Source organism: Mustela lutreola, chromosome 17 (assembly GCF_030435805.1).
Source record: "Mustela lutreola isolate mMusLut2 chromosome 17, mMusLut2.pri, whole genome shotgun sequence".
In the NCBI taxonomy this organism is placed as follows: domain Eukaryota; kingdom Metazoa; phylum Chordata; class Mammalia; order Carnivora; family Mustelidae; genus Mustela; species Mustela lutreola.
Genome location: NC_081306.1, coordinates 15,312,433 through 15,337,647, shown reverse-complemented (window position 1 = coordinate 15,337,647; position 25,215 = coordinate 15,312,433). Strand labels below are relative to the sequence as shown.

Sequence of the window (25,215 nt, the reverse complement as noted above, 5' to 3'; positions counted from 1 at the left end):
TTGAGTTTTGTTTTTATGAAGAAATGCAATTAAATCTTTAGGTTATGTAAGGTATGGCCTGCTTGGATAATTGAAACCAGACTTTAATGGTTATGGCAGTGAGGTGATACAAAAAGTGGCCAGATAAAATTAACAGGCTTAGTATCAAGTAGAGGCTTACTGGTGATATAAAGTGTGAATTTATATAGAATAGATTTATCGAAAAAAAATTAAAATTACCTGTACATTTTCAGTGACCCATGAAAATGGATGTAATTTTCAAGAAAAATAATTATCTAAATCTCTAGAAATAATCTGAACATTAATATTACAAATAAATAAGCTTTTGTCTGTTAGAGAAGTGCATTTAAATGTGACATTTTAAATTCTAGGGTATAAAAGATGGCAAGTCCAGATAGAAGTAAGCGGAAGATACTAAAAGCCAAAAAGACAATGCCTGCAAGTTGCCGGAAGCAAGTGGAAATGCTGAATAAGTCAAAGAATGCCGAAGCACTGAAAACAGCAAATGGGAGTAATGTGTCAAGTGGTAATCAGAATTCAAGTACTGGTGTCATAAACAGCAAACGTGGACATTCTGAAAATGCTTCTTTATTGGACTCTAACAAAAATTCAGTATGCTCAGAGGAAAGTAAAGCATCTTCTCAAAAAGTAATGAAACCACTAGAAATTGTTGATTCAGGAACAAGACTGGAATACACTGAAGAACAAGTTGTGTGCCCTTACCAAAAGCCAAGTAAAACAGTAGAATCTTCCAAGAAACTTTTTACACAAAAGGCAAAAGATTCACAGAACACTTCTGAAAATGATACTGAATGTCAGACAGATGTAACAAAATCCTGTTTTGAACAACACAAAGAAGATTGTAATCTGAAATCCATTTGCTGTCCATCTAACATATTGAGCGGTATGGTTCAAATGCCCAAAACTATAGTAAACAATACTTTGGATGATAAGAGAATTGACAAGATAGTTTCCTATTTACAAACAAATTCCAATTCTGAGTCATGTGATAAAAGACAAGGTGACATTTTAAGTCCAGATACCCGTTTTGTGTCTGTTGATAAAATACCCAAGTTGGTGAATTCAGTCCTTTCCACTAACTGTGCTACCAACATTTTGAAAAGTGAAGAATCCCGTAGAACCTGTCATTCCAACATTTCAAATTCTGAAAGTATAGACTCAACACGGCTGTCAGCACTTGACGCTGATAGTAATAACAGTAAGTGTATACTTAAGCATCTTTTGGGGAAACTAAAATAGTCACAGTCAACTTTCCTTTTGGGATTTTTATTTTTTATTTATTTTATTTTTTTTAGCCTCAGATACAGAAACCATAGAGTATATAAAGCCAGGAAAAAAGTAAATGATGACAATAATTGTTTTGGAGTATCTTGTTTCCAGACCATTTAGGGTGAGGAGGGGGAAAAGGTGTCCTCCATATCTGAAGGGAACTAAATTCTTCCAAAGAATCAGTCGTTTTCCCTTGAGAGTACAAAAAATCAAAGTGTGACTTACGGCAATTGTTTGATTTATTTCATCCTCATGTCTTCTGATTTTGAAGTTTTATTTATTATATTAATAAGGAGGCTAGCTGAAAGAGTGAGTTTTTTTAATTATGGTAAACTCATTTCTTTCCATAGAATTGACCTGTATCATATGCCAAGTGTAAGCTGATAGATAATATGTATATATATGTATATATATGTAAACATACATACATGTAGGCTTGGAGTGACAGAAACATCAAATAGTTAACCAATGAAATTCTAGACTTATGAAATCATTAAAATAGAAAAAATAAATTTCATTCAAAGTAGAATATTTTTTGTAAGTTAATGATATATATATAAGATACATAAGAAAAAACATTTCATAGGATAAACTTTATTTGTGTTCTTTCTAGGCTACATAGTGATTATTTAACAAGATAGATTTAAAATTGCTTAAAAATAACAGCATCACCTATTAAAAATATGTCATACTGCCTAAGTAACTATATAAAAATAATGTGAGAACACTTAAGTAACTAGAGGTCTAAGTGCTATAAGTTATTCAGTTTTTGTCAGAATTAAATAGGTATTAAATAAAGTTGAAAGGGAGGTGTATCTGATACCAGAATCCTACCTATGAACCTAAGATAATAATTTTTTTAAGGTTAGGTTTATCACAATTTTTTAGACAATTTTATTTCTAAAAAATGCTTCCTTGGTCACATTTTAGTTTTTCTGTTTCCTTAAAGAGTCCCTGGATTAGAGAATTCCCAAATCTTTCCTTAGAAGGAATATTTTTACTTTCTGATCTTTTCATTTCCCCAAGGCCATAATCAAAAGAAGAGGATGTTTTCAGAAAGCAAAGAAAGTGTTAAGCGCGTGAAAACTTCAGAGCAAATTAATGAAAATATTTGTGTAGCTCTGGAAAAGCAAACAGCATTGCTGGAACAGGTAAAACACTGGTGCTTATATATTTGCTTCAGAAACTTCTGATTAGTATAAAATGATTAAAGTTCATTGATCACGATGATTTAGTACAGAAGATTTTCACTTGGTGCAAAGGTGATGCATGAAAACTGAATCAACCGATAGAGGTATTAAAGAAAGATAATTGTTTACATTACTAACACATATACAGCGTAACCTAGAGAATCATGTCAGGTAGAGTGCTATAGTAGAAAGAGAATGGACTTTTTAGTCACTATTACATTTAAATCTCCCAGAAAGTCAGACACTGCATGACCTGAAGCTTTGCTGAATAATTCAGTCTCTTTTGTTCTGGTCCTGGGGTCCTCTGATCTGCAGCTACAGCCATTTGTGTATCTCGTCACAACTGACCTCTACTTCATAGACTCAGACAACCAGAAGTCCTGCTGCATTCGGATTTACTTGCCCTAACTTCCAGGTTTACAGAGAGAGGTTGGATTTTCTGATACTTCACTTTATAGCATCATCAAATGCACATTTCACCCTGTTTTATTTCATTGTCAGACAACTTCCCATGTTTGATCAACTCTTGAGTTTAAGTGTAATGAACTTCAATTTTAATAGGTCCTGTAATGAGGACCTGTTTTAATGATCATGTTTTGCTATTTTACCACCACTAGAATTATTCAACTGAAAGTTATTATGTGGTAGATTAATGTCTTATCAACATTATATAATGGACCCAAATGTCTGAAGCCAAACCATCCTGCTGTTTCAGAAACAGAAACACTACTGTTTTCTAAAGCAGACCATTACAGTTATATAGTTACATATTATATGAATATGTATTCACATAATAATTAAGTGGAAACCTTTTTGAAAGAGTCATGCAGAACCAGCATGAAAGGTGAGTCAGCAGTTTTTCCCTTTCTACTTTGTCTTTTCTTCCAGGAAGACCAAAGAAAATGCTAATTTAAAAAGATGTAAATATTGTGTTATTGGCAGGAAAGGGGTAGCAGAATTATGGAGAGCATAGATTTAGCTTAAGAAAGAAGTTGGGGATTCCAGCTGTGTCTTATTCCCATTGATTAGTAGTTGAATTTAGAAATAAATTCTGATAGGGACATATAAAGACAGCATTTAATCTTTGAGTATTTTGGTGTCACCGGCATGGAAAAATCACACTTTTCATTCATTACTATAATTTGTCTCACAAAACACTTGGTCTGAGTTGACAGAGAAAATGGTCCCTCCAACAAGGTTTGAGGAATATGGTTTATTTTGTTTTCTCAACCACCACCTTCCCCGTCTGCGAAGTTTCTCACACATCCTCAGAGACATCTTGGTTTTTAGCTGATTACTATGGTTTTACCTATCTCCAAATAGCTAGCTTCCCATCATTTGATATTTTAATTCCTATGCAGTTAACTCTCTAAACCACATCTATTTGGGTTTTGTTTTGTGGTTTTGTTTTGTTTTGTTTTTTAGTTTAAATCCCAGTGGAATAGGCCTACCATTCTGACATTATTGTTCCCCTAAGAGTCCCAGAGCCGTTGACTGTTCTTTTTTAAGGTTTTTATAAGGATCTTGGCCTCGTTGATTCCAATTAAATAACTGAAGTGGAGGAGTTTTTCTTGAAAGTCCATGTTACTCACTCTACCTACCATCTTAGAAAGGTGAGGCAGATTGAAAATATATACTTGCTAGTCTTTCTCCAATCTTTAGGCTACTTTCACTGCCAACTGCAGATTGTATCTAGGATTTCCATCAGCTACCATAATTTTGGACACAGTACCATCACCAGAAGACATTTACGAGGTATTTGGTGGAGGTTATTGTGTCTTCCTCTATTGTGTCTTCTTCCTTCCTTCTTCCTTCTATTGTGTCTTCCTTCCTAACACTGCCACTAAATGAGAACACATGTCCACTCTAACCAGAAGGAACAACCTATGGATGGAGATTTAGTCCTTTTAAATAACCAAGTTTTAAGAGTCTGCCTCCATCTGAATCACCCAGAGTACTTACTTGTTTAACTTGTGGCTTACTGAGCTCACTGATAGTTGAAGACTGTTGTTTTAGGCTACTCTTTTCTCAAACTTACCTAATAAAAATTACCGGTGGTACCTGTTAATTAGACAGGTTTCTAGGCCTTTTTCCAGGGAATTCTGTTTGGTGAATCCAGGGTAGGGCCTAGAAATCTGTGATTTTAACAAATACCCCATGTGTTACCAGGGAAGTTTCATAAACCCTGTGTGATCTCTGCTTGTTAGCAAAACAGTATTTCCACATTCAAAATATTTAGAAAGTTTCTCCAAGACTCATCTGAGTATGAGCTTTACATATTGAGCCCAGCCACTGAACTGGCAAGCCTGTAGTAATCCATAAGAAACACATATGGGTCACAGGTGTCACCTGTCAGTAAAAACAGTATGTTATTTTGAGCACTTACTAGTTGAATCAAATATTTGAAAGTTTGACAGTAAAAATGGTGATCATGTCTAATGTTGAGAAATCACTGAAGAAATGTTAAGCATTACAGAAAAAATCAAGTAGATGATAATGTTGAAAAGCAAGAACAATTGAAAATGAGAAGGAAAAACCTGGGGAATAATCAAAATTGCTGAATACCCCTAATCATCCCAATGACTACCAGTATAAAAGAGTTAGAAACTTTGTGTTCCAATTTCAAACACCGAGAAGCAGGAATTTAGGGGAAGGATACAAATACTGCTAATAAATACCTTGGGTGTATCATGACAGGTTTTGTTATTAAGAGACATTACCTACTATGTTACAAAAGCAGCTTACTGGAGAGTACCAATTCAGCAAAAAATTACAGTGGATATTTCTGAATAGATGGCTCAGGGGAGCTATTCATATCATTGGGCATTGAGATTAATTATGTTTTCTGAAAACAGTCCCGTCTGTTCTCTAAAACACAGGCAGATAATGAAATGCATTAATGTTTCATGTGATCACTACTACACACTGTTAGAACAGTGTGCATAATACCAAATAGCATTAGTCACTACCTAATTAGTCCTGACTTCCCTCCATTTTAGCAATAAAAAAGTCACCCCCTAAAAAAAAACCTATGCAAGTAAAGCAGATTATCTTGCACATTTATTTCCTTTATATTAATTCCCTATTTTCTATTTTTTGGAGCTCTTTCCAATATTAACCTTTTATACTCTTACAAAAATCCTATGAGCATCACACGTTCAAAATGTTGTATTACCTCCCCATATGTGGACAAGGAAGATGAAGTGGAGAGATGTGACTTCCCAAAGGTCATAGAGCTTTGTTAATGGCTAGGTCAAGGCTCAGACTTTCATAATTTGCTTCATATCTACTATAGGCCAACCAACCATTTTCACTGGGCTTTGGCTTTTGGATAAGTGGAGCTCCTTTTGATGGAATATTTGGTTTCAATTATGCTCATTAAAAAATACAAATGCAATATAGGCTTTAACCTTTTCTTTAATACATATTATGGAATTAACTGAAACAGTATCAAATAAAAATTAGCACTGGGAGAATAAATTTATGTTCCAATGTATCCATATATTTAGATACTGGGTGTTTTTCACTATATTTGATATTCGGACTTCTGGTAACATAAACATAAAAATGTGAAAAATGTATATTTTATCAATTACAGTAAATCCAGAAAAGAACGAAGCTATTTTTAAGGAGTAGAAAATAAAATTGCTTTTAAATTTGAAACATAGGGTGTTCTGGTTTTTATTTTAAAATTCTAGGTCAAACATTTGATTCGACAGGAGATCTGTAGTATAAATCACAAACTATTTGATGATAAGCTGAAAGAATTGACTGAACGCATTGGGAAGACACAGTGCAGGAATAAACATGAAGCCATAGCTGATGAACTCTTCGTAAGTTTCTGATTTCATTTCAAGTAGAATCTGGTGATATTTTACGTGTTAGGAAAGGAAAACAATAAAGCAAACCCACATCATCCCTGACGGCAAGCTTGATGTACTATGCCGTAGGTAATAGAGGCTATTAGCAATATTTTTAGCAATACTTTTGGACCGTGTTCTTCTGTTATCATGTTCTGTGTCAGTTTAATAGGCTTAATATATAGACAGTTTCTTTTAATTCGAAATGTGTTCTGTATTAGAGCTTGTATGGTGTATTTCAAACTGGGGGTTTTTGTTTTGTTCTATGTTCCTAGGGCTACTCACTGACTGGTGTTTCCACCAACATTAATTTTATTATGGCTCAATTAAAAGTTTGATATTTTTATCTTTCATTCTTGTATGTCATACTGGCATCAAACATTTAAATCGTTGCTTCTGTAAGAAGTTCTCATTTTTAAAAAAGATTTTTATTTATTTATTTATTTGACAGAGAGAGAGATCACAAGGAGGCAGAGAGACAGGCAGAGAGAGGGAGAAGGAAACAGGCTCCCTGCTGAGCAGACAGCCTGATGCGGGACTCAATCCCAGGACCCTGAGATGATGACCCAAGCTGAAGGCAGAGGCTTTAACTCACTGAGCCACCCAGGCGCCCAAGATTTTCTCATTTATTTGGGTAGATGCCTAAATCTTACAAGACTCCTTTGGCAGATACATAGTTTTTCCTCCCTCTCTATATATTATTTAGTACTCTGGTTTTGTATTTGTTTTTCTCTTTTTCTTCTAGGCAAAAATATCAAAACTTCAAAGACGTATTAAAGCAGTATTGCAGTCTCAGAAGAACTGCTTGGAACCAAATATATTAACCAGTAATGCAGCCTGCAAGGTTGGTATAAACACATAGGAGTTTTTGTTTGTTTGTTTGTTTGTTTGTTTATCAGAGAGAGAGAGAGAGCAAGCACAGCCAGACAGAATGGCAGGCAGAGGCAGAGGGAGAAGCAGGCTCCCTGACGAGTAAGGAGCCCGATGTGGGACTCGATCCCAGGACGCTGGGATCATGACCTGAGCCGAAGGCAGCTGCTTAACCAACTGAGCCACCCAGGCGTCCCAACACATAGGAGTTTTAATTGCCTCATTGACCCACCGTTATAGGTAGTTGGATTTTAAGATATGAACTATATTTCCAAACTAAGAAGGCTTTAAAACTTTATATTCAGAATGTCCTGTGATGCTGTCTCTGGAGAAGCTCAGCTTAGGTGGCCAAAAGTAAATGCCACTTGTATTTCTTTCATCAAGAGAGTAGAGAGGTGATTTGTGATTCCCACAATTTTATCATGATAAAATGTTTTGAACAGATACTACAACAAAGTTGACAAAATTTTACAGTGAACATTTGTATACCCAGCACCAAAATTCTACCTTTACTTTTTTAATATGTTTAATATTTTTGTCATATATCTATCTGTTCATCTCCTAAGCCATTTTTATGTTTGGTGCATTCACAAGTACTAATATATTTTTTGTGTCAAAATACACTTTGCAGTATACACGTCTAAAATATTTCAGCAGGGGTATTATTAGAGTTTGGTATCTGTTAATATTTTTATATAAAATTTAAGTATAATCTTTATTATACATTCACTGAATTTTTTTCTCGTAGTGTCTTTATTTGCTTTGACATCATATTTATGCTAGCCTTAGTAAATGAATTGGGAAGCATTCTCTCCCCTGTTTTTTGAGTCTGTGTAAGATTTTCTTACTTCTTTAAAGGTTTGATAGAATCCATGACTGAAGACTATCTGGGTAAGGAGCTTTCTTTGTAGGAAGATTTTTTCTTGAAATTCCGTTCTTTAATAGGTAAGGGGCAATTTGGATTTTTCTATTTCTTCTTGTATCAGTTTTGTAAATTATCTTCACAAGGAATGTGTCCCTTTTATCTAAGTTGTTGAATTTGTTGACATAAATTATTGACAAAATTTTCCTGTACTTTTAACATTTGTACATCTATAGTGATAACTATTTCATTTCTGATACCAGTAATCTGTTTTCTTTTTTTCTTGATCAGTCTTGACTAGGGTTTTAAAAATCTTACTCTCTCTTCCATGTCTCTTTTCTGTTTTTTATAATTTCCTTACTTTTACTTACATTGGATATGATTTGTTCTTCTTTTTCTAGCTTAAGAGAAGAGCATTAATTTTTAATCTTCTTTTCTACTAGAAAACATTTAAAGCTATGAATTTCCCTCTAAGCACTGCTTTTTCTAAGCATCTTCTCGGTGATTAGACATTGCACTTTTTTTTTTTTTAAGGTTTATTTATTTAGAGGGATGCCTGGGAGGCCCCGTCAGTTAAACAGCTGCCTTCGGCTCAGGTCCCAGAAAGGATACAGCCCTGCCAGCAATGCTGGTACTGCAGTAGTCCTTCCCCCTGGCTGTCCCAAATGAGGGATGATGGTCCTGCTGCTGTTTCAGGTGTGGAGTCCTGAGTCTTGGTCCCTGGCTGGGCTTGGCCGATACTGCTACTGCAGCCGGGTACGTCCACGGCTGCCCCACGTGTCCGGTGGGGACCAAGATGACACTAGCGCTGCAGTGAATATGGCTGCTGATTTTGCAGTGTGGAGTGGGGCTTCAGCCACCCCTGCCCTGGGTTTGGGGAGAAGAATGGGTCCCTGGCATTTGTGGCACCTGTTGTAGAAGATACATGGACAACAAAAAGAAAGCCGAGGGGGCTCCCTGTGCTCCCTCCCGCAATCTCTGGATCCTCAGGAGTCTGCCCTTTTCTTTCCACCTTTCAGAGGCATTTTATGATTATCTGTTGAATTATTTCCAGGGTTTTTCATTATGCTTAGATGAGAGTAGCAGGGAAAAGTGAGCCACTTTGTGCTGGCACTGAAAGGATACCACATTATTTTTTGCTATTGTTTTCCAGAACCTACTTCTACATATAGAATCTGCAACCTTAATAACATTTCAGAAGTCTGTCTTTGTGTACTGGCCCTTTGTTCACATTATCCACCAGAAAAGCTCATGAGTTGGGCAACCAGTTTGACCTTTTGTATTGTTTAAGATACACGTATTTTTAAAATACTGCACATTCTCAAAGCATAGACTAAAATGTCCAAGTTTTAAACAAAACTCAACTGGAAGATCAAGTTGGAAGTTTGATTTATTTCTGGTCTTCACTCATTATTAGTATAGTGAAAGTAAAAGTGTGCTTATTACAGTCTAATGTTTCTGAGTTCCTCAAACAGTCTCACAGGAACAAAATGTTGTCTAACTGGTTCAGTATTTGTTTTTCCTTTCCACCCAAGCTAGGAAGTTGATTTGTACTATCATTATTTTTATTTCTTATAAATATTTTTTAAATTCATTTTGGCAAAGACGCTGCCCGCATTGTCAACAACCATTGAAATACATATAATTTAACATATGTTTTGCCATATGTGTTCAAGAATATTTTGAGAACCTTTTCCAAGTGAAATTTTACCTATCAAATTTGTATGGAAGAACACAAGTGGTAACAGCCCCTTTAACTGTATTTTCTTCACCCAATTAACAGGCTACAAGTTCAGAGACCATGAATTTGGATAAGAATTCAGAGTCAGTCAGTAGTCCAGATGAAGGAAAGAATTCTGTGAGCTCTGAACCTTCTAACCCTTCAGAAGAAGCAAGTAAAAAGGTTAATTTATCACGGGATCATAATGAGGCTGTTTCAGAAAGGTAGGCCTTTCTACAAAAATGCATAAAGTTACCTAACTATGTGCTTGTAAACATACCATTTCTCAGTTAAGAATGAAACAGTTAAAAAAAAAACCAAAAACAAACAAAACAAAACAAGAATGAAACAGTTTAAAGGTTCATGCTCATTCTTGTCTGTTATGAAGGAATGGAATTGGTTGTCCAGAGCTTATATCACGATGGTTTTAACAGTAACGAATAGAGGCGCCTGGCTGGTCAGTCTGTAGAGCATGCGACTCTTAATCATCTGGGCAGTGGGTTGAGCCTCACACTGGGGGTAGAATTTACTTAAAACAAAAACAACAACAACAAAAACCCCACCAGTACTAAATAAAATTTTGAATTGGCTAGGGGATTGGGTTTTCCATTGTGGTGTATTCCAACTTTGGTATGGTAATCAGAGTGATCCCTTGGTCATTCCCATGGTTTGTGATCTATACATGGAAAAGTCAAGGTCCTATAATATAGTAGCTTACAAAAGTTACAGAGGAAGAGTAAGGCTAGGAAAGTAAGGTCAGAAAAAAAGTGCCTACAAGTATTTGATTCTTAAAGGTTGAAAGCATTATCATGAATCATAACTTTAAATGACAGAGAACAGGTTAATTTATTTGTTTAATTGAGTCGAAAAGCAGCCAAGACCCCTAACCTCTGATCTAGTCTAAAAGATCTAGGGCTATTAGGGAAGAAGTCATTTAGTTTAACAAAGAAATAGGAGTGGTGATTCCTGCCTTGATTAATGTTGGGGGAGGGGCATTTTAATGAGTTCTTTTCTTTGGTCTGGTGATTTGCAAGATTTGGAGCTTTAGAGTATTATTTTATTTTTTTATTCTTACCATTAACTCCTTAAAATGTCCTCAGGTTTTCCTTTTACGTGTTCAATTATACTCCAGCTTTTAAAAGGGGAAAAATACATAACTCAAAATAAGAAATTATTTGAAGAACACCACCCTTTCCCCAAATAGCTATGCATACTCAAGGAGGCCACAAAATGAAGCAGAAGCATTACAAATCTGTACCATTTGCAGTGGATCCTTGGTTTGGGGGAATTTACATGCAGTTTTGACTCTTTGAAGAAGCCCTAATATTGCATGATAGTGAGTCCTGCATTTTAGTTTTGAACCAGGAAGCTGCTATGAAGAAGGCATTTATTTAGTTTGTGAATGCAAGAGTCACATTTCAGTGAGTCTTCGTTGTTACCACTCTTCATGTGTGTGCTGAAACTCATGAAGTGGCAAAAAGGAAAAATAAAATGGTAGTGATAAAAGTGAAAAAGTGTCCTGATGATTCACGGGCCTGTACCTCTGGGGCAAATAATACATTATATGTTAATAAAAGAGTAACAACAGTAATAGCTTACCAAAAAAAAGTGAAAAAGTGGAGACCCCATGAAGATAGCATTATTTAGACTACTAATAAGTCAAATTTATCAATGGCTTCTATCTATGACATGAGCAATCTACCTTATGTTCTATAATGAAGGAAGAATTTATGAAACTTTTCCCAGGCAGCCATGCTAACAAGTATATATAACTTGACCATGATGGGTGGATTCAATGGTGAGTTTTACAAAATACAGAATAAAGAAACAACACCAGTTTTAAACAAATTTTCAAAAAATAAAAGAGGGAATATTTTCCAGTTTGTTTTATGAGACTAGATACTAAAATGTAGTATGATTGTGATATTCTGGTATTAAAATCAATTTTAACATTTTACAGAAATGGAAAATTATAGTCCATTTTTACCCATAAAATAGATGCAGGTATCCTAAACAAGATACTAGTAAAGCCAAGTCCAACAATCTATAAAAGTTGAGTTTGTCTCAGGAATGCTACAGGGCTAGTTCAACAGTTAAAAAAATCAATTACTGTAATTTACCAGAATAAGAATCATTATTAACTCACAACGGAGGTAGGATTTGATAAAGTATCCTGTTTATGATTAAAAACAAATTCTTTGCAAACTTGGAATAGGTAGGTAACTTCCCTAATCTGATAAAGAGATCTACAAAAACCCTAAAACAGATCTGATGGCCAAATATTGGAAGTATTTTCTTTGAAATACAAAATAGAAGGATGCCTGCTCTCGCCATTTTAACATTATACTGGATCTCTTGGCTAATGACAGAAAAAGAGGTCAGTATAGAAAGGATTGAAAAAGAAGGAAGAAATATTACTATTCTTGGATGATTGGGGTAGGTATATAATGTAGGAAATCCAAAGTAACTTACAGATAAATTATTAGATTTAACAAGAAGTTAATAAGATTGCCAATCTCAGATATGTAAGAAATTATATTCTTGTATACCAGATACAAACAATTAGGGAATTAAAAGATATTTTAGAAGATACGATACCCATCCAGCAGCACCAAACCTAGGAATATATTTAATAATATTTTAATAATATTTAAAATTATTAAATATTTTATTTAATAATTATTAATATTATGTTATTAATTTATATTATTGTATTATATAACATATTGTGTATTATTAAATAATTATTTAAAATTATTGAATATTAATATTTAAATATTATCAATAATATTTAAAAGTAAAACATTTTAAAATCTGACAATACTAGGTGTATTGGTGAGGTTTTGAAATATGTATAATAACTAAAGAAACATAAAATTTTGAGAGTAAAGAAGAATTCAATGGAAAATGAACAATGTTTATGGGTTGGACAATGCAGTATTTATTGAATATTTTCACTTTTGTTCAAATTAATTCATAGAATGCAGTTTCAATCAGTTTTCCAGTCTATAATTTTGTGGAACTTGACAAGCTGATTTGATTCTAAAATGCGTATGTAAATACAGGGGATTAAGAGACCAAGACACCCATCAACTAGAAAAACAAGAAGAAAGGAATTTACCATCAGGTATCAGGGTACTACAAAACCGCCGCACTTATTATAATGTGATGTTATTCAATTCAAGTGACAGACAAATAGAGCAGTGTCACAGAGAATCCAGAAACCCATGCATATATGTATATGTGATATGTGATGGAGATTTTATGTCACACCATCTGGGAAATGATTGACTTTTAGTAAATGGTGCAGTTACTCTGCTATTCATGTTGAGAAAAATATGAAAGACATTGGCTCTCTGTCAGACGGCACATAAAAATCAATCTCCTGTGGATTAAGGAGCTTAATATGTAAAGGAGAATTACAACACTTTTAGAAGGGAATATAAAACGTCCTCATGAACTTAGGGTAAGGAAGGATTTCAAAAATTCACAAATACCTTTGCAATAAAATAATAAAGACCTGTTTTACCATATTAAAATTAGAAACTTCTTTCAAGCCACTAAAATTTTAGTGAGAAGATAGTCCATCAAGTGAGAGAAAACACTTGCAGCACACAGAACCTCTAGGGGCACAGTACCAGAGTAAGTAGAAAGAACTTCAGATCAACGAGTAAAAGCCAGATAACACAAAAGAAAAATGGGCAAAAGACTTGTACATCTGCTTCACCAAAGACGAATTCCATGACCAATACTAAACATAGAAAAGGTGCTCAACTACATTAGTAATCAGAGAAATGCAAATTAAAGCCACAAAGAGATACCTTTTCATATCAGGTAAGGAAAAGTAAAACATTTTAAAATCTGACAATACTAGGTGTATTGGTGAGGTTTTGAAATAAAGGGAATTGATTTTTTTAACATTTTGTTGTTATAAGGGTAAATTGGTATGATGCTTTAGGAGAAATCTTGGCATTATCTAAAAATACTGAAGATCTGAATATCCTTTGACCTCACAGCCCCATCCTTTGATATGTACCCTCTAAATGTCCAATGGGATATATGTAGAGGAATGTTTATTAGCGTTTTCCGTAATAGTTGAAAACCAGAAGGACAAAAAGCCCATCTACAGTTGAAAATAATAAACTGCAGTAAATCCATACAGTGGAATTCTGTGTATTAGTGGAAATGGAAAAACTGCAGTCACGTGCAGCTATACAAGGTACTCCCACAAAAATATTATGGAAGAGCAGATGCAAATAGTAGGATTCCATTCAAATAAAGCTCAGAAATAGCCAGGAAAAAAAAATAATATAGGAAGTCAAGGGTAGATAGTAAATCTCAAGACTAAAACAAATTAACACTACAAACGCCATTTATGGAAGAGACTTATGATATAGGATAGAGGCATGTGGGTTTCTGAAATGCTGGTCATATAAAATGTATTTACGTGAGCAGCGGCTGCATCCTTAGTAGTTACTTATTAACTATGCATGGTTTTTCTTAAAAAAGATTTCTATTTAATTTATTTGAGAGAGAGAGCGCATGAGAGGGGAGAAGGTCAGAGGGAGAAGCAGACTCCGCTTGGAGCTGGGAGCCTAATGCAGGACTTGATCTCGGGACTTGGGGATCATGACCTGAGTGGAAGGCAGTTGCTTAACCAACTGAGCCACCCAGTGCCCTACACATGTGTTTTTAATCTAATTCGAAAATAGCTAACTACCTACTAGAAAATTTAGGGGATTTTTAAAAGATTTTTTTAAAAAATTTATTTATTAAACAGATAGAGATCACAGTAGGCAGAGAGGCAGGCAGAGAGAGAGAAGGGAAGCAGGCTCCCTGCTGAGCAGAGAGCCCAATGCAGGGCTCAATCCCAGGACCTATTTGTGTCTGTGTGTCTATCTCTATTTTAGCCTTCTTTTGGATTAATCTTTTTTTTTCTTCCCCCATTATCTTGCTAATTATACATCTTTCATTGTTTCATGATTTAAAGATCATGATTTAGATTCTTGACCCTAATAATTAGAATCCAATATGGATTAGTACTTTTACCATTTTTGTAGGTAATGCTTGACCCTAGAACCCTGTAACTCCACTTACCACTCTCCCTCCCTCTTTTGTGTTTTCACACATTTTAATTTTACATTACAGTTGACTATCAAATAATGTAGCATTGACCCCATGCATGATCAAAAATTGACACATGACTCTTGACTCCCCCAGATTTAACTATTAATAGTCTACTGTTGACTGGAAGCCTTACTGATAACATAAAGAGTCAATTAAACATTTTGTATACATATATTATATACTATATTTTTACAATAACAAACCTAGAGAAAAAATGTTGTTAAAAATCATAAGAGAAAATACACTTAAGAATACTGTATTTATTGGGGCGCCTGGGTGGCTCAGTGGATTAAGCCACTGCCTTCGGCTCAGGTCATGATCTCAGTGTCCTGGGATCGAGCCCCGCATCGGGCTCTTTGCTCAGCGGGAGCCTGCTTCTCTCTCTCTCTCTGCCTGACTCTCCGCCTACTTGTGATTTCTCTCTCTGTCAAATAAATAAATAAAATCTATAAAAAAAAATAAATAAAATAAAGCTTTAAAAAAAATACTGTATTTATTGAAAAAAATCTATGTGTAAGTGGACCTGTACAGTTAAACCCTTGTTGTTCAAGGTCAGCTGTACTATAATCTCACAAGATGAAACCACTATCTTGTAGAGGCATTATTTGCTGAGAGCTACCCACATATTTACCCCTCCTGTTGCTCTTCCATTTATTCCTGTATTTCCATCTTCCCATCTGGGAAAATTTTCCTTCTGCCTGAAGAACTTTGTTATTTCTTTTTTTAGTTTTGCTCAAGAAAAATTGTCAGGTTTTTTGGTCTGGAAATAATTCCTTTTTGTCTTTATTTTTAAAGGATATTTTAACAGGAGTATTGAACTGTAGGTAATTTCCTTTCAGAACTTTCAAGATGTCATTACATGTCTTTTGATTTCTATAATTTCCGCTGAAAAGTTAGCTTCAGTCTTATTGTGGCTTCTTTGAAGATAATGTCTGTATTTCTGCTTTTAAGACCTTCTACTTCTTTTTGGTTTTCATTAGTATACTATATGATGCTAGTTGTGGCGTCTTGGGTTTAGTGTTTGTTTTTTAAGTTATCTTGATAGGCGCTCACAGTTTTTCACGAGTCAGGTTTTGTGTCTTCCATTATCTCTGAAAAATTCTTGGCCATTATCTCTTAAGAATTCCTTCAGCACCATTCCATCTCTTCTCCCCTGCAGTTTTCCCATTATATGCATCTTGGTACACACCATCCTCCAGTCTGGATATTTTCTACCAACCTATTTTCCAGTTTATGAATCCTCTCTTCAGCTGGATCCAAGTGGCTGTTCAACCCATCGTATCGAATTGTTCATTTCCGTTTGCTTAATTTTCAGTTCTCCCCTTTCCTTATTTTTTAGAGAGAAAGGGCATGTACATGCATGAGCAGTGAGGGAGGGACAAATGGAGAAGGGAAGGATTCTTAAGCAGGCTCCCACCCTGTGCTGAGCCCGACACTCAGCTCCATCCCCCAACCCTGAGCTCATGACCTGAGCTGAAAGCAAGATTCGGACTATTAGCTGAATGAGCCACACAGGCACCCTGACTTTGTGTTATTTTCTGTAGACAGAGGTGGTGAAAATCTTTATCTTGTTGTCCATGTGTTGAACATTTTAATCACTGTATTTTCTGATCCATTTCTCATGACTCTTGTATGCAAGTCACTTTGAGCTCTGTTTCTATTTGCTGTGTTGTTGTTGTTTTTTAATTTTTGTCCTGCTTGTTATCTTAATTGCTAATTTTATGTGTGAATCTTGGACACTGTGTATTGAAAATTTTAGAGATTCTAAATGATGTTATCTTCCATCAGAACAGATTCACCCTACACTGTGGCAGGCAGCAGAGAGAGGGACATAGGCTCTGTTGATGGTTTTAAAATACAGACACATATTCTTCAATATACTCTTCCTTTAAAAAAGTGGAGTCTAATTTTTGTCTTAGGCTATACTTAGTGACAGCAAATAGAATATGGCTAAAGTGGCAGTATGTAACTAAATCATAAAAAGCATCATAGCTTCCTTTCTTTCTCTTGGATTGCTTGCTCTGGGGCAAGTTAACTGCCATATTAACATGGCAGCAAGCACAGTTTAAGAAGACATCAAGCAGCCTGTGCAGAATCCCATATGGTAAGGCGCCCTGCCAACAGCCATGGGAGTAAACCATTTTGGAAGTAGGACCTTTAGCCCTCATTGAGCCTTCAGATGACTGCAGCTCCTGCCATCATCCTGACTGCGGTGACAGATCCTGAGCCCAAACCCCCAGCTATAGTGCTCCATACTGCCTTACCCACAGAAATGGAGATAATAAATGTTTATTTTTTAAGCCATTGTGTTAGATAATATACTTAAATCTAATCAGGAATTGAGCACAAATGAGGCTTATTTGTAACCCTTAAAAGACTTGGTCTGTTTTGATTTTACTCCATCCATGGCATAGCCCTCTAAGACTTCCATCAGAAAGATTGGAGTGTTTCCTATGGTTCCTTTTGCTCGTTGTATATTCCAATTTTTGTCTCCCTGATACAATCCACTGTGCTATCAGCCACCTTCTGCTTGGCTTCTCAGTATTCCCAAAAGGTTTCATTGACAGATGCCCTAAGAGGAACACCACTGGCGACTGTCTAGCCCACTTCTGTATACCCTCTTTCCTTCTGGGATCTCAGTTCCCTAAGTCCTGGCTTCTACCACAGCTTTCTGATGTCTGCAAAGATATATATATCAAGCAAATATATGTGTGTGTGTGTGTGTGTGTGTGTGTGTGTGTGTGTGTATGTATTTATTAAATTTCTTAAGATTTTAAAAAAATAATAGCTTCTCAAATTGTTCAAGTGGGGGGGTTCTGTCATAGTTGTTCTACATAGCAGTTTATGTACTTCTTTATACATATAATTTATTTAAAATTTTTCAAAAATATTTGAGAAATAAAAGAACGTTATTTTTTTTTAAAGATTTTATTTATTTATTTGACGGAGAGAGAGAGAGATCACAAGTAGGCAGAGAGGCAGACAGAGAGAGGAGGAAGCAGGCCCCCCCGCTGAGCAGAGAGTCTGATGTGGGGCTCGATCCCAGGACCCCAAGACCACGACCCGAGCTAAAGGCAGAGGCCCTAAACCACTGAGCCACCCACGTGCCCCAGAAATAAAGGAACTTTAAAAAAAGAAAGCAAAAACATGTTGCTCCCACCATTATTAAAACTCTAAAGAAAGCCAGGAGGTTTTATAATTGTTTTTTTCTGTTAATCCCAAGTATTGAAGGAATTAGTGCCACAACTAACTTTCTATGTCTATAGTAATGGTTGGATTTAGAAGTTTAAACATTTTTCTTTTGAGAATGTGTAGGAAATGGGAAAGGCAGTAACAGCTGAGCTGAACAAGTTCATAGAAGAGAAGGCTTATGGACCAGAACACATGTTTGAAGAAAAGGAACTTGTTTAAATAGATAGAAAATGCCGTTATGTGCAATCATTTCCAAAAGGGAAAGGAAGCTTCAAGTTGTAAGGTGCCCAGGAACAGACTATTCCACCAATCGTGATTGAATGAAACATTAATTATGTCTAAAACATAAGCCTGGCATTGAACTTCATGTGAAGAACTATTTGTAGAGATCAAAGGGGGAAAAGCAGTTACCAGCCATGGTATTTTAAGAAATTTCCTACAGTGTTGCATGTGCTCCTTCCTACTCATTCCTCATTAACATTAATTTAATCTTATAAAACTTCTCTGTCTTTTCTAGATGAAGAAACTAAGGCAGGGTTTCTTGCCCCCAAAACCCTGTTAGTAAGTAACCAAGCCACTAAAGCCACCAGTGGAATTTAGACCCAGACCCAGACAAGTTTGTCTCCAGAACCCATAAACTGAAATTACTATAACATTACCTGGAGAATTATAATTAGTAATTTTAGACACAAATTTTTTTCCAAGGGTAAAATGCATGTAAAAAAACATAGGTTAGGTACATCCAAATGAACATGAAAATCATCGATGTCTTCAGTTTCCTCCCAGATATGGTTCATTTAAAAAACAGCCATCACTGGGGCAACTGGGTGCCTCACACTTGATTTTGGCTCAGGTCATGATCTGAGGGTCGTGGGATCTTGCCCCCCATCGGGCTCCAAGCTCATGGGGGAGTCTGCTTGAGATTCTCTCTCTCTTGTTCCTTCCTCCTTCTGTCCCCCTTTCTCTAAAAGCAAGCTTTTAGAGAGCTTGCTCTTGCTCTCTAAGATAAATTTTAAAAATCTTAAAAAATAAAACAAAACAAAACCCAGCTATCTTTGGTAGCAACCAGAGGAACAGTTTTATAAAAGTAATGTATCAATAAATGCTCACAGGGCGCCTGGGTGGCTCAGTGGGTTAAGCCGCTGCCTTCGGCTCAGGTCATGATCTCAGGGTCCTGGGATCGAGTCCCGCATCGGGCTCTCTGCTCGGCAGGGAGCCTGCTTCCTTCTCTCTCTCTCTCTGTCTGACTCTCAGTGTACTTGTAATTTCTCTCTGTCAAATAAATAAATAAAATCTTTAAAAAAAAAAAATAAATGCTCACAGAATTTCAATCTTTAGTTTGCAGAGAGATGACTTTTTCACGGTAAGTGAAACTTACCTACTTAACAACTTACCTACGTAACAACTTTACCTACACAGACATGCCCTATCTATGTATATATAAAATCTTTAAGAAAAAGTTAAATGACATAATGCCCACTGAGAACTGCACAAACAAGTGTATTGCTTGGCAAATTTGGACAAAGTAAACACATTTTGTAAATATCTTCCAGATCAAATCAGTGGCATCCAGTCCACCTCATGCTTCACCCTTGGTCACTAATCCCACCCCTAACACACTGACCTGAGGAATCACTATCTGAACTCTTAACACCATAAGTTGTTTTTGTTTGATTTTCATGTTTATATCAATGGAATCATACTCTGAACTCTTCGGTGTCTTGCCTCTTTTGCCACCGTTAAACATTGTGAGTTTCACCTGTGCTGTTGCTTATCCATTTATCCATGTATTCATACTTGTGGCTGGTACGGTGCTCCTCACATGAGTGTACCTTATTCTACTTACAACTGTTAATGGGCATCTGGGCTGTTTGCAGATTGGGGAAATTATGAATAGTGCTATTATGAACATTCCTTTACATGTTTTTTGGTGAATGTACATACATTTCTGTTGAACATTTGCTTGGAAATGGAACTGGTTAGGTCATAGAGTGTATGTATTTTCAGGTTTAATAAGGTATTACTAAACACTTTCCCAAGGAGGTCCCACCAAAGCTACATTCCCATTAGGAAGTATAATCAGGTTTTTGTTCTTCCGTATCCTTGTCACCACTTGTTAATACCTGCCTTTTTTGCTTAACCACATGGGTATGTTTATAGCATCATGTGTTGGTTTTAATTTTGTATTTCCTTTTAATAATGAAGTTTAGCACATTTTTAGGTTAGTTAGCCTTTTTCATACCTTTTATGAAGTTTCTCTAAGACTTTTGCATGCTTTCCCTTTGAGTTGCCTGGCATAAGTTTTTTGTCAGATATGTGTACTATAAATATCTTTTCCACTCCAAGTCTTTCCACTTTTGTAATAGTGTGTTTGTATGAATGGACTTCCTAATTTCATTATAGTCTTTTTTTCATGGTGTCTACTTTTCTGATGAATGATCCATGTGGTTTAACTATATCCATCTTTCCTTAATATTCTAAAAAGTATTAATCATAGTTCTTTTAATGTTTTTGTTTTATAACCCCAGCATCTGGGTCATCTATATAACTGTTTCCATTGTTTTTCTGTCAGTTTCTGATCATTTGGCTCTGTCTTTTGGCCTGTTTGATAATTTCTGAAAAACTGGTGAGGCTCTGGAATAATATCATCCTACTGTACACAATATTTATTCTCTCTGGCTGAGCAGGACCTGGTCACCTGATATACTCAGAGACTGGTAGAGATTGAGGCTTGTTAATGTGGTAAGGCTCCTTCTGTCTCTAGTTAGTTCACTGTGTTTCTTAAGATACAGACCTCTGTGGATTCCTGGCTGAAAGCCTGGAGTGTTCACTAGGGTCCCTCCACCTTGGTGGGTCCCAATTTGTAATCTTTACTGCCTCATCCCAATGAGAAAGCCAAAAATTCCACTCTGCTTTTTAAAGTCTTTCTGCTTGGTTTCTTAAACTCCTAAATAATGCTATATTTGATGTACTATAGCAGCAAGGAGAAATACTTAAAATATTAAAAATATTGGGATGCCTGGTTGGATGCCCGATTGGCTCAGTCGGAGGAGGATGTGACTCTTGATTTTCGAGTCATAAGTTCGAGCCCCATCTTGGGGGTGGAATTTACTTAAATACCTGAACTTTTTAAAAACAAAAAGTTAGAAATATTTTAGAAATGTTAAATGAAGAATTTTGAGATTGATAAGAGATTTGGACTCTAGTGTAGTGAACATCTGAAAAGAACTGCTTATGGTTAAGTAACAAACTAAATACAGTTATCAATCTATGATGACTATTACTAGTAGGAAAAAATATACAAAATAAACTCTTTAGGTTTTGTTAGAGACAAAAAAATGGAAAGAAGAATGAAATATTCTCGATAAAATTTAGATCTGAACATTTGTTTTTGTTTACTGAACTTAGTAATAATGGCTGTTAGAATCTCTTATTGATAAATTTGGGGAAAATTGTTGAATTAAATCTGTTCTAAAATGTACATGAAAACAGTTCTAAAATGAATGTGTAGGAAATGTCTGCTTCTGCCCATGAAGTATGAATTGCTACAGGAATTGTTCTTTGGTTGTCAACAAACAGAAGACCAAACTAAAAAAGAAAAAGAATTGTGAGCAGACATTGTTCAACGGGGAGCACAAGACTCTCCCTGGGAGAAGGGAAACAGGTGGAATGCACCCTACCATTGTTCAAGCTTAATGCCTGGAGGCATTTTGCAGGTAAAGGGCAGGGGCAGGAGGAGCTCAAATAGCCTCTAGAGGTCTTGCTACATTTAGATCAGAGACTGGGGGCTCTGAGTTGGCTAGAATTTATGAGGCAGAACAATAAAGAAAGCAAATTGTGTAAAGATAGAGCTCTGATGATCTGCAGAGGGAACCTCTGAATGCAGATCTGTGCCGGCAGAGGATGAAATTATAAGAGGCAGGGGAAAGACCCACTGGAAAGAAGACCAAACATTTTTGGATATTGTACAGGGATGGGAACATTTTGCTTTCCCACTGACTATAATGAACAATGGAATAACAGGTAGAGAGTCCTTAGGTGGGTGTAGCTGTAGTGAGGCTGGCTTGGTCCTAGACTAAAAACTTCAGTGGGCCTGCTCTCAAAAAACTAAAAGGATGCGAGTAATCCTGAGTAATTTAACTTCATTCCACAGTGGTCCAGCACTGTTTTTCTTTTCTTTTTAAGATTTTATTTATTTATTTGACAGAGTACAAGCAGGGGGAGCAGTAGGCAGAGGGAGAGGGAAAAGCAGCCTCCCTGCTAAGCAGGGAGCCCAACTAGGGGCTTGATCCCAGGACCCTGAGATCATGACTTCAGCCAAAGGCAGACACCTAACCAACTCCAACTGAACCACCCCCGTACCCAGGGTCCACCACTCTTTGAAAGAATGGAACATCATCCATCATTCAACAGTGTAAATTTTACAATGTCTGACATCTAATCAAAAATTAGCAGACATGCAAAGTAGCAAAAAATATAATTCATAACTAGGAGAAAACTAAAATGCTAGAAACAGTATGTCTGATGGACAACAACAACATAAATCAGCTATTATCGTTGAGTGTTCATGTCCCAACAATATAAAGGAAAATGTGAAAATAACAGATTTAAAAAAAAAACCCAAGTTGAATTTCTAGAAATTTGAAAGACAATAACTGAGTGTGAAGAGTACACTGATTAGGATTAACATTAAAATTAGGATAATTATTGATTTTAAAAAAAGACAGTAGAATAGCAATAGTAACTGTTCAAACAAAGGCATGGGGAGAAAAAAGACTAACAAAGAAGATGAACAGAGCATCGGAGACCTTTGGAACAGTATTAAGTGGTCTAATATATAGATATATATATCGCTGAAGTTTCACCAGGCTGTGGGGGTGGGGAGGGAGGAAAGATGTAACATCTAAAATTTTTCCAAATTTGGTGAAAATTCAAAACCCATAAATGTTTAAAAAGGAAAAAAAAAGGTGAAAGTAGTGACTAGAAAAACTTAAAAACAGCCAGAGGAAAAAAAAAACCTCATTACATAGAAAGGAACAAACAAATAAAATTAGGAGACTTCTTGCTGTGCACTATGCAAACTAAAAGGCATCTCTAAAGCTTTGAAATGCAGAGGCATATCTAAAGTGTTGAAAGAAAAACTATGTATTAAAATTTCTACACTCTGTGAAAATATCTTTCAGATTTTAGGGGAAAACAGACATTTTCAAACTAAAAAAAGTTGGGGTGGGTGTGGAGAATATATCAGCAGCGGACCTGCACTGCAAGAAATGTTAAAGGAAGTTTTACAGGGAGAAGGAAAATAAAACCAGAGGAATTTTGGATCTGTCCAAAGGTAAAGAGATGAAAGTACTGGCTATAATAAATATGTGCATAATATAAAATATTTTTCTGTCCTTTTACATAGGGTACATATGTGTATATATCTCATACTGTTCCTCTTATGTTGTACATGTGTGTAAGTATGTGTGTGTGTGTGTATATATATAATAAAGTCATACTATTTATAGTGTTTCTGCATATGGGCAACAAACAGAATTTCAGATTTTAAAATCAATACTGTTTACAATAATGTCAAAAAACATGATATACAAAGGGATATGATGACCAAAACATCTGTAAGACCTAACTTCAGAACTACGAAGTACATTTCAGAGTCATGATCTAGCATGTAATTTCAGAGTCATCATCTAGCATGATCTAGCATGTTACTTTCTAACAAGTAAAAAAGCTCAACAAACTGAAAAAAATCAACACCTCTTCTTACATCCATTAGAGAAGTAAGGCCACAGGGCAAAATACTGCCCCCCAAACCGGAGAGGCAGAAGTGGTAATCAACAACATTGGGGAACTGGAGCAGAAACCCAGAAGCACAAGCTTCCGTGGGAACCAATGCCAGTTTAGGAAAATGTAAATTGTAATTGCTGGAGGCTCAGAACAGACAAGTCAAGAGTTAAAAATTACACAGGAAGACTCATAATTTTGTGTTGTACCTCCAGGAGCTCTACCAGGTCCTGATGGTGAATATTGGAGAAAGTCCCTTCATGCTTGCAGCAGCCAGTTGGCAAAAGGAACCTTTTCGAATATTCCAGACCACTCTGTTCTTAATAAGGCCTTGTCCCAGGGAGAAACTACTACTAAACCGACCTGGCTGAATGAAATCCCCAACTCCTGCTCCCTCTAGATTTCCATATGGAGGAAGTGAATACCCAACTTCAGCTGCTCTAGCCATCTGTCCCACCTACAGTGGGTGACTGACTAAGAAGTGCTAGTGAAATTCACACTCCAGGGGCACAGGTTTACTTGAAAGACTGAGAGCTAGTCATAGTGTTAGTAAAACCACTTGTTTATCACGGGTCCTTTTACGCAGTACATCATGTCCACCTGTCAACAACAACAACAAAAATCACAAGATGTACTAAAAGGCAAGAAACACGATTTGAAGAGACAGAATAAGTATCAGAAACAGAGTCAGATATGACAGAAGTGTTCAACTTAGCAGACCAGGGATTTTGAAAAACTATTTGCTAAAGGCTTCAGTGAAAAAAAAAAAAAAAAAGTAGAAAAAAATGCAAAAACAGGTGGATAAATAAGCAGAGAAATGGAAATGCTTGAGACCAAAACAGTAACAATGAAGAAGGCCTTTGATGGACTTAGTAGAATAGATGCCTCTGAGGAAAGCATCACTGAGCTTGAAAGTCTGACAACAGAAACTTCAGAAAAGTAAACAGACACAAGACAACAGCAAAATAATACAAGAACGTGGGACAAACTACAAAGGAAATAACAAGCATAATGGGAACACCAGAAGGGGAAGGGGTACAGATGCGCAGAGAGAAAGGAACAAAAACTGTTTGAAGCCATAATTACTAAGAATTTCCCCCAAATTAATGTTAATACCAAGCTCAAAGAACACTAAGCAGGGTAAATATCAAAAAAGTACATTTAGGCATAAGATATTTAAAATTCAGAAAATGAAAGAAGCCAGAGGGAAAAACACCTTACCCATAGTGGAGCAAAGGTGAAAATTGCATCCAGCTTCTCCTTAGAAACTACGCAAGCAAGGAGAGGGTGGAGGTGAAATATTTTAAAGTATTGAGAGAA

The 25,215-nt window shown here is 36.0% G+C and overlaps 2 protein-coding genes across 9 annotated transcripts in view; one reads left to right on the top strand and one right to left on the bottom strand.

Moving 5' to 3' along the window:
* GRIN2A (glutamate ionotropic receptor NMDA type subunit 2A) overlaps positions 1-25,215 on the bottom strand; it is a 724,518-nt gene that overhangs the window by 542,480 nt on the left and 156,823 nt on the right. The window lies entirely within an intron of this gene.
* The window catches only part of ATF7IP2 (activating transcription factor 7 interacting protein 2), a 54,154-nt gene that overhangs the window by 13,618 nt on the left and 15,321 nt on the right, over positions 1-25,215 (top strand). For 2 of the 4 annotated variants that reach the window (XM_059155292.1, XM_059155293.1), the window contains exons 2-6: positions 372-1,219; positions 2,317-2,441; positions 6,179-6,313; positions 7,086-7,184; positions 9,856-10,016. In XM_059155292.1, coding sequence (XP_059011275.1) covers positions 382-1,219; positions 2,317-2,441; positions 6,179-6,313; positions 7,086-7,184; positions 9,856-10,016 — 1,358 coding nt within the window. In that variant the 5' untranslated portion in view covers positions 372-381. Of the gene's footprint in view, positions 1-371; positions 1,220-2,316; positions 2,442-6,178; positions 6,314-7,085; positions 7,185-9,855; positions 10,017-25,215 lie in introns of those variants that run through there. The other 2 variants (XM_059155294.1, XM_059155295.1) reach the window with 2 other exon arrangements.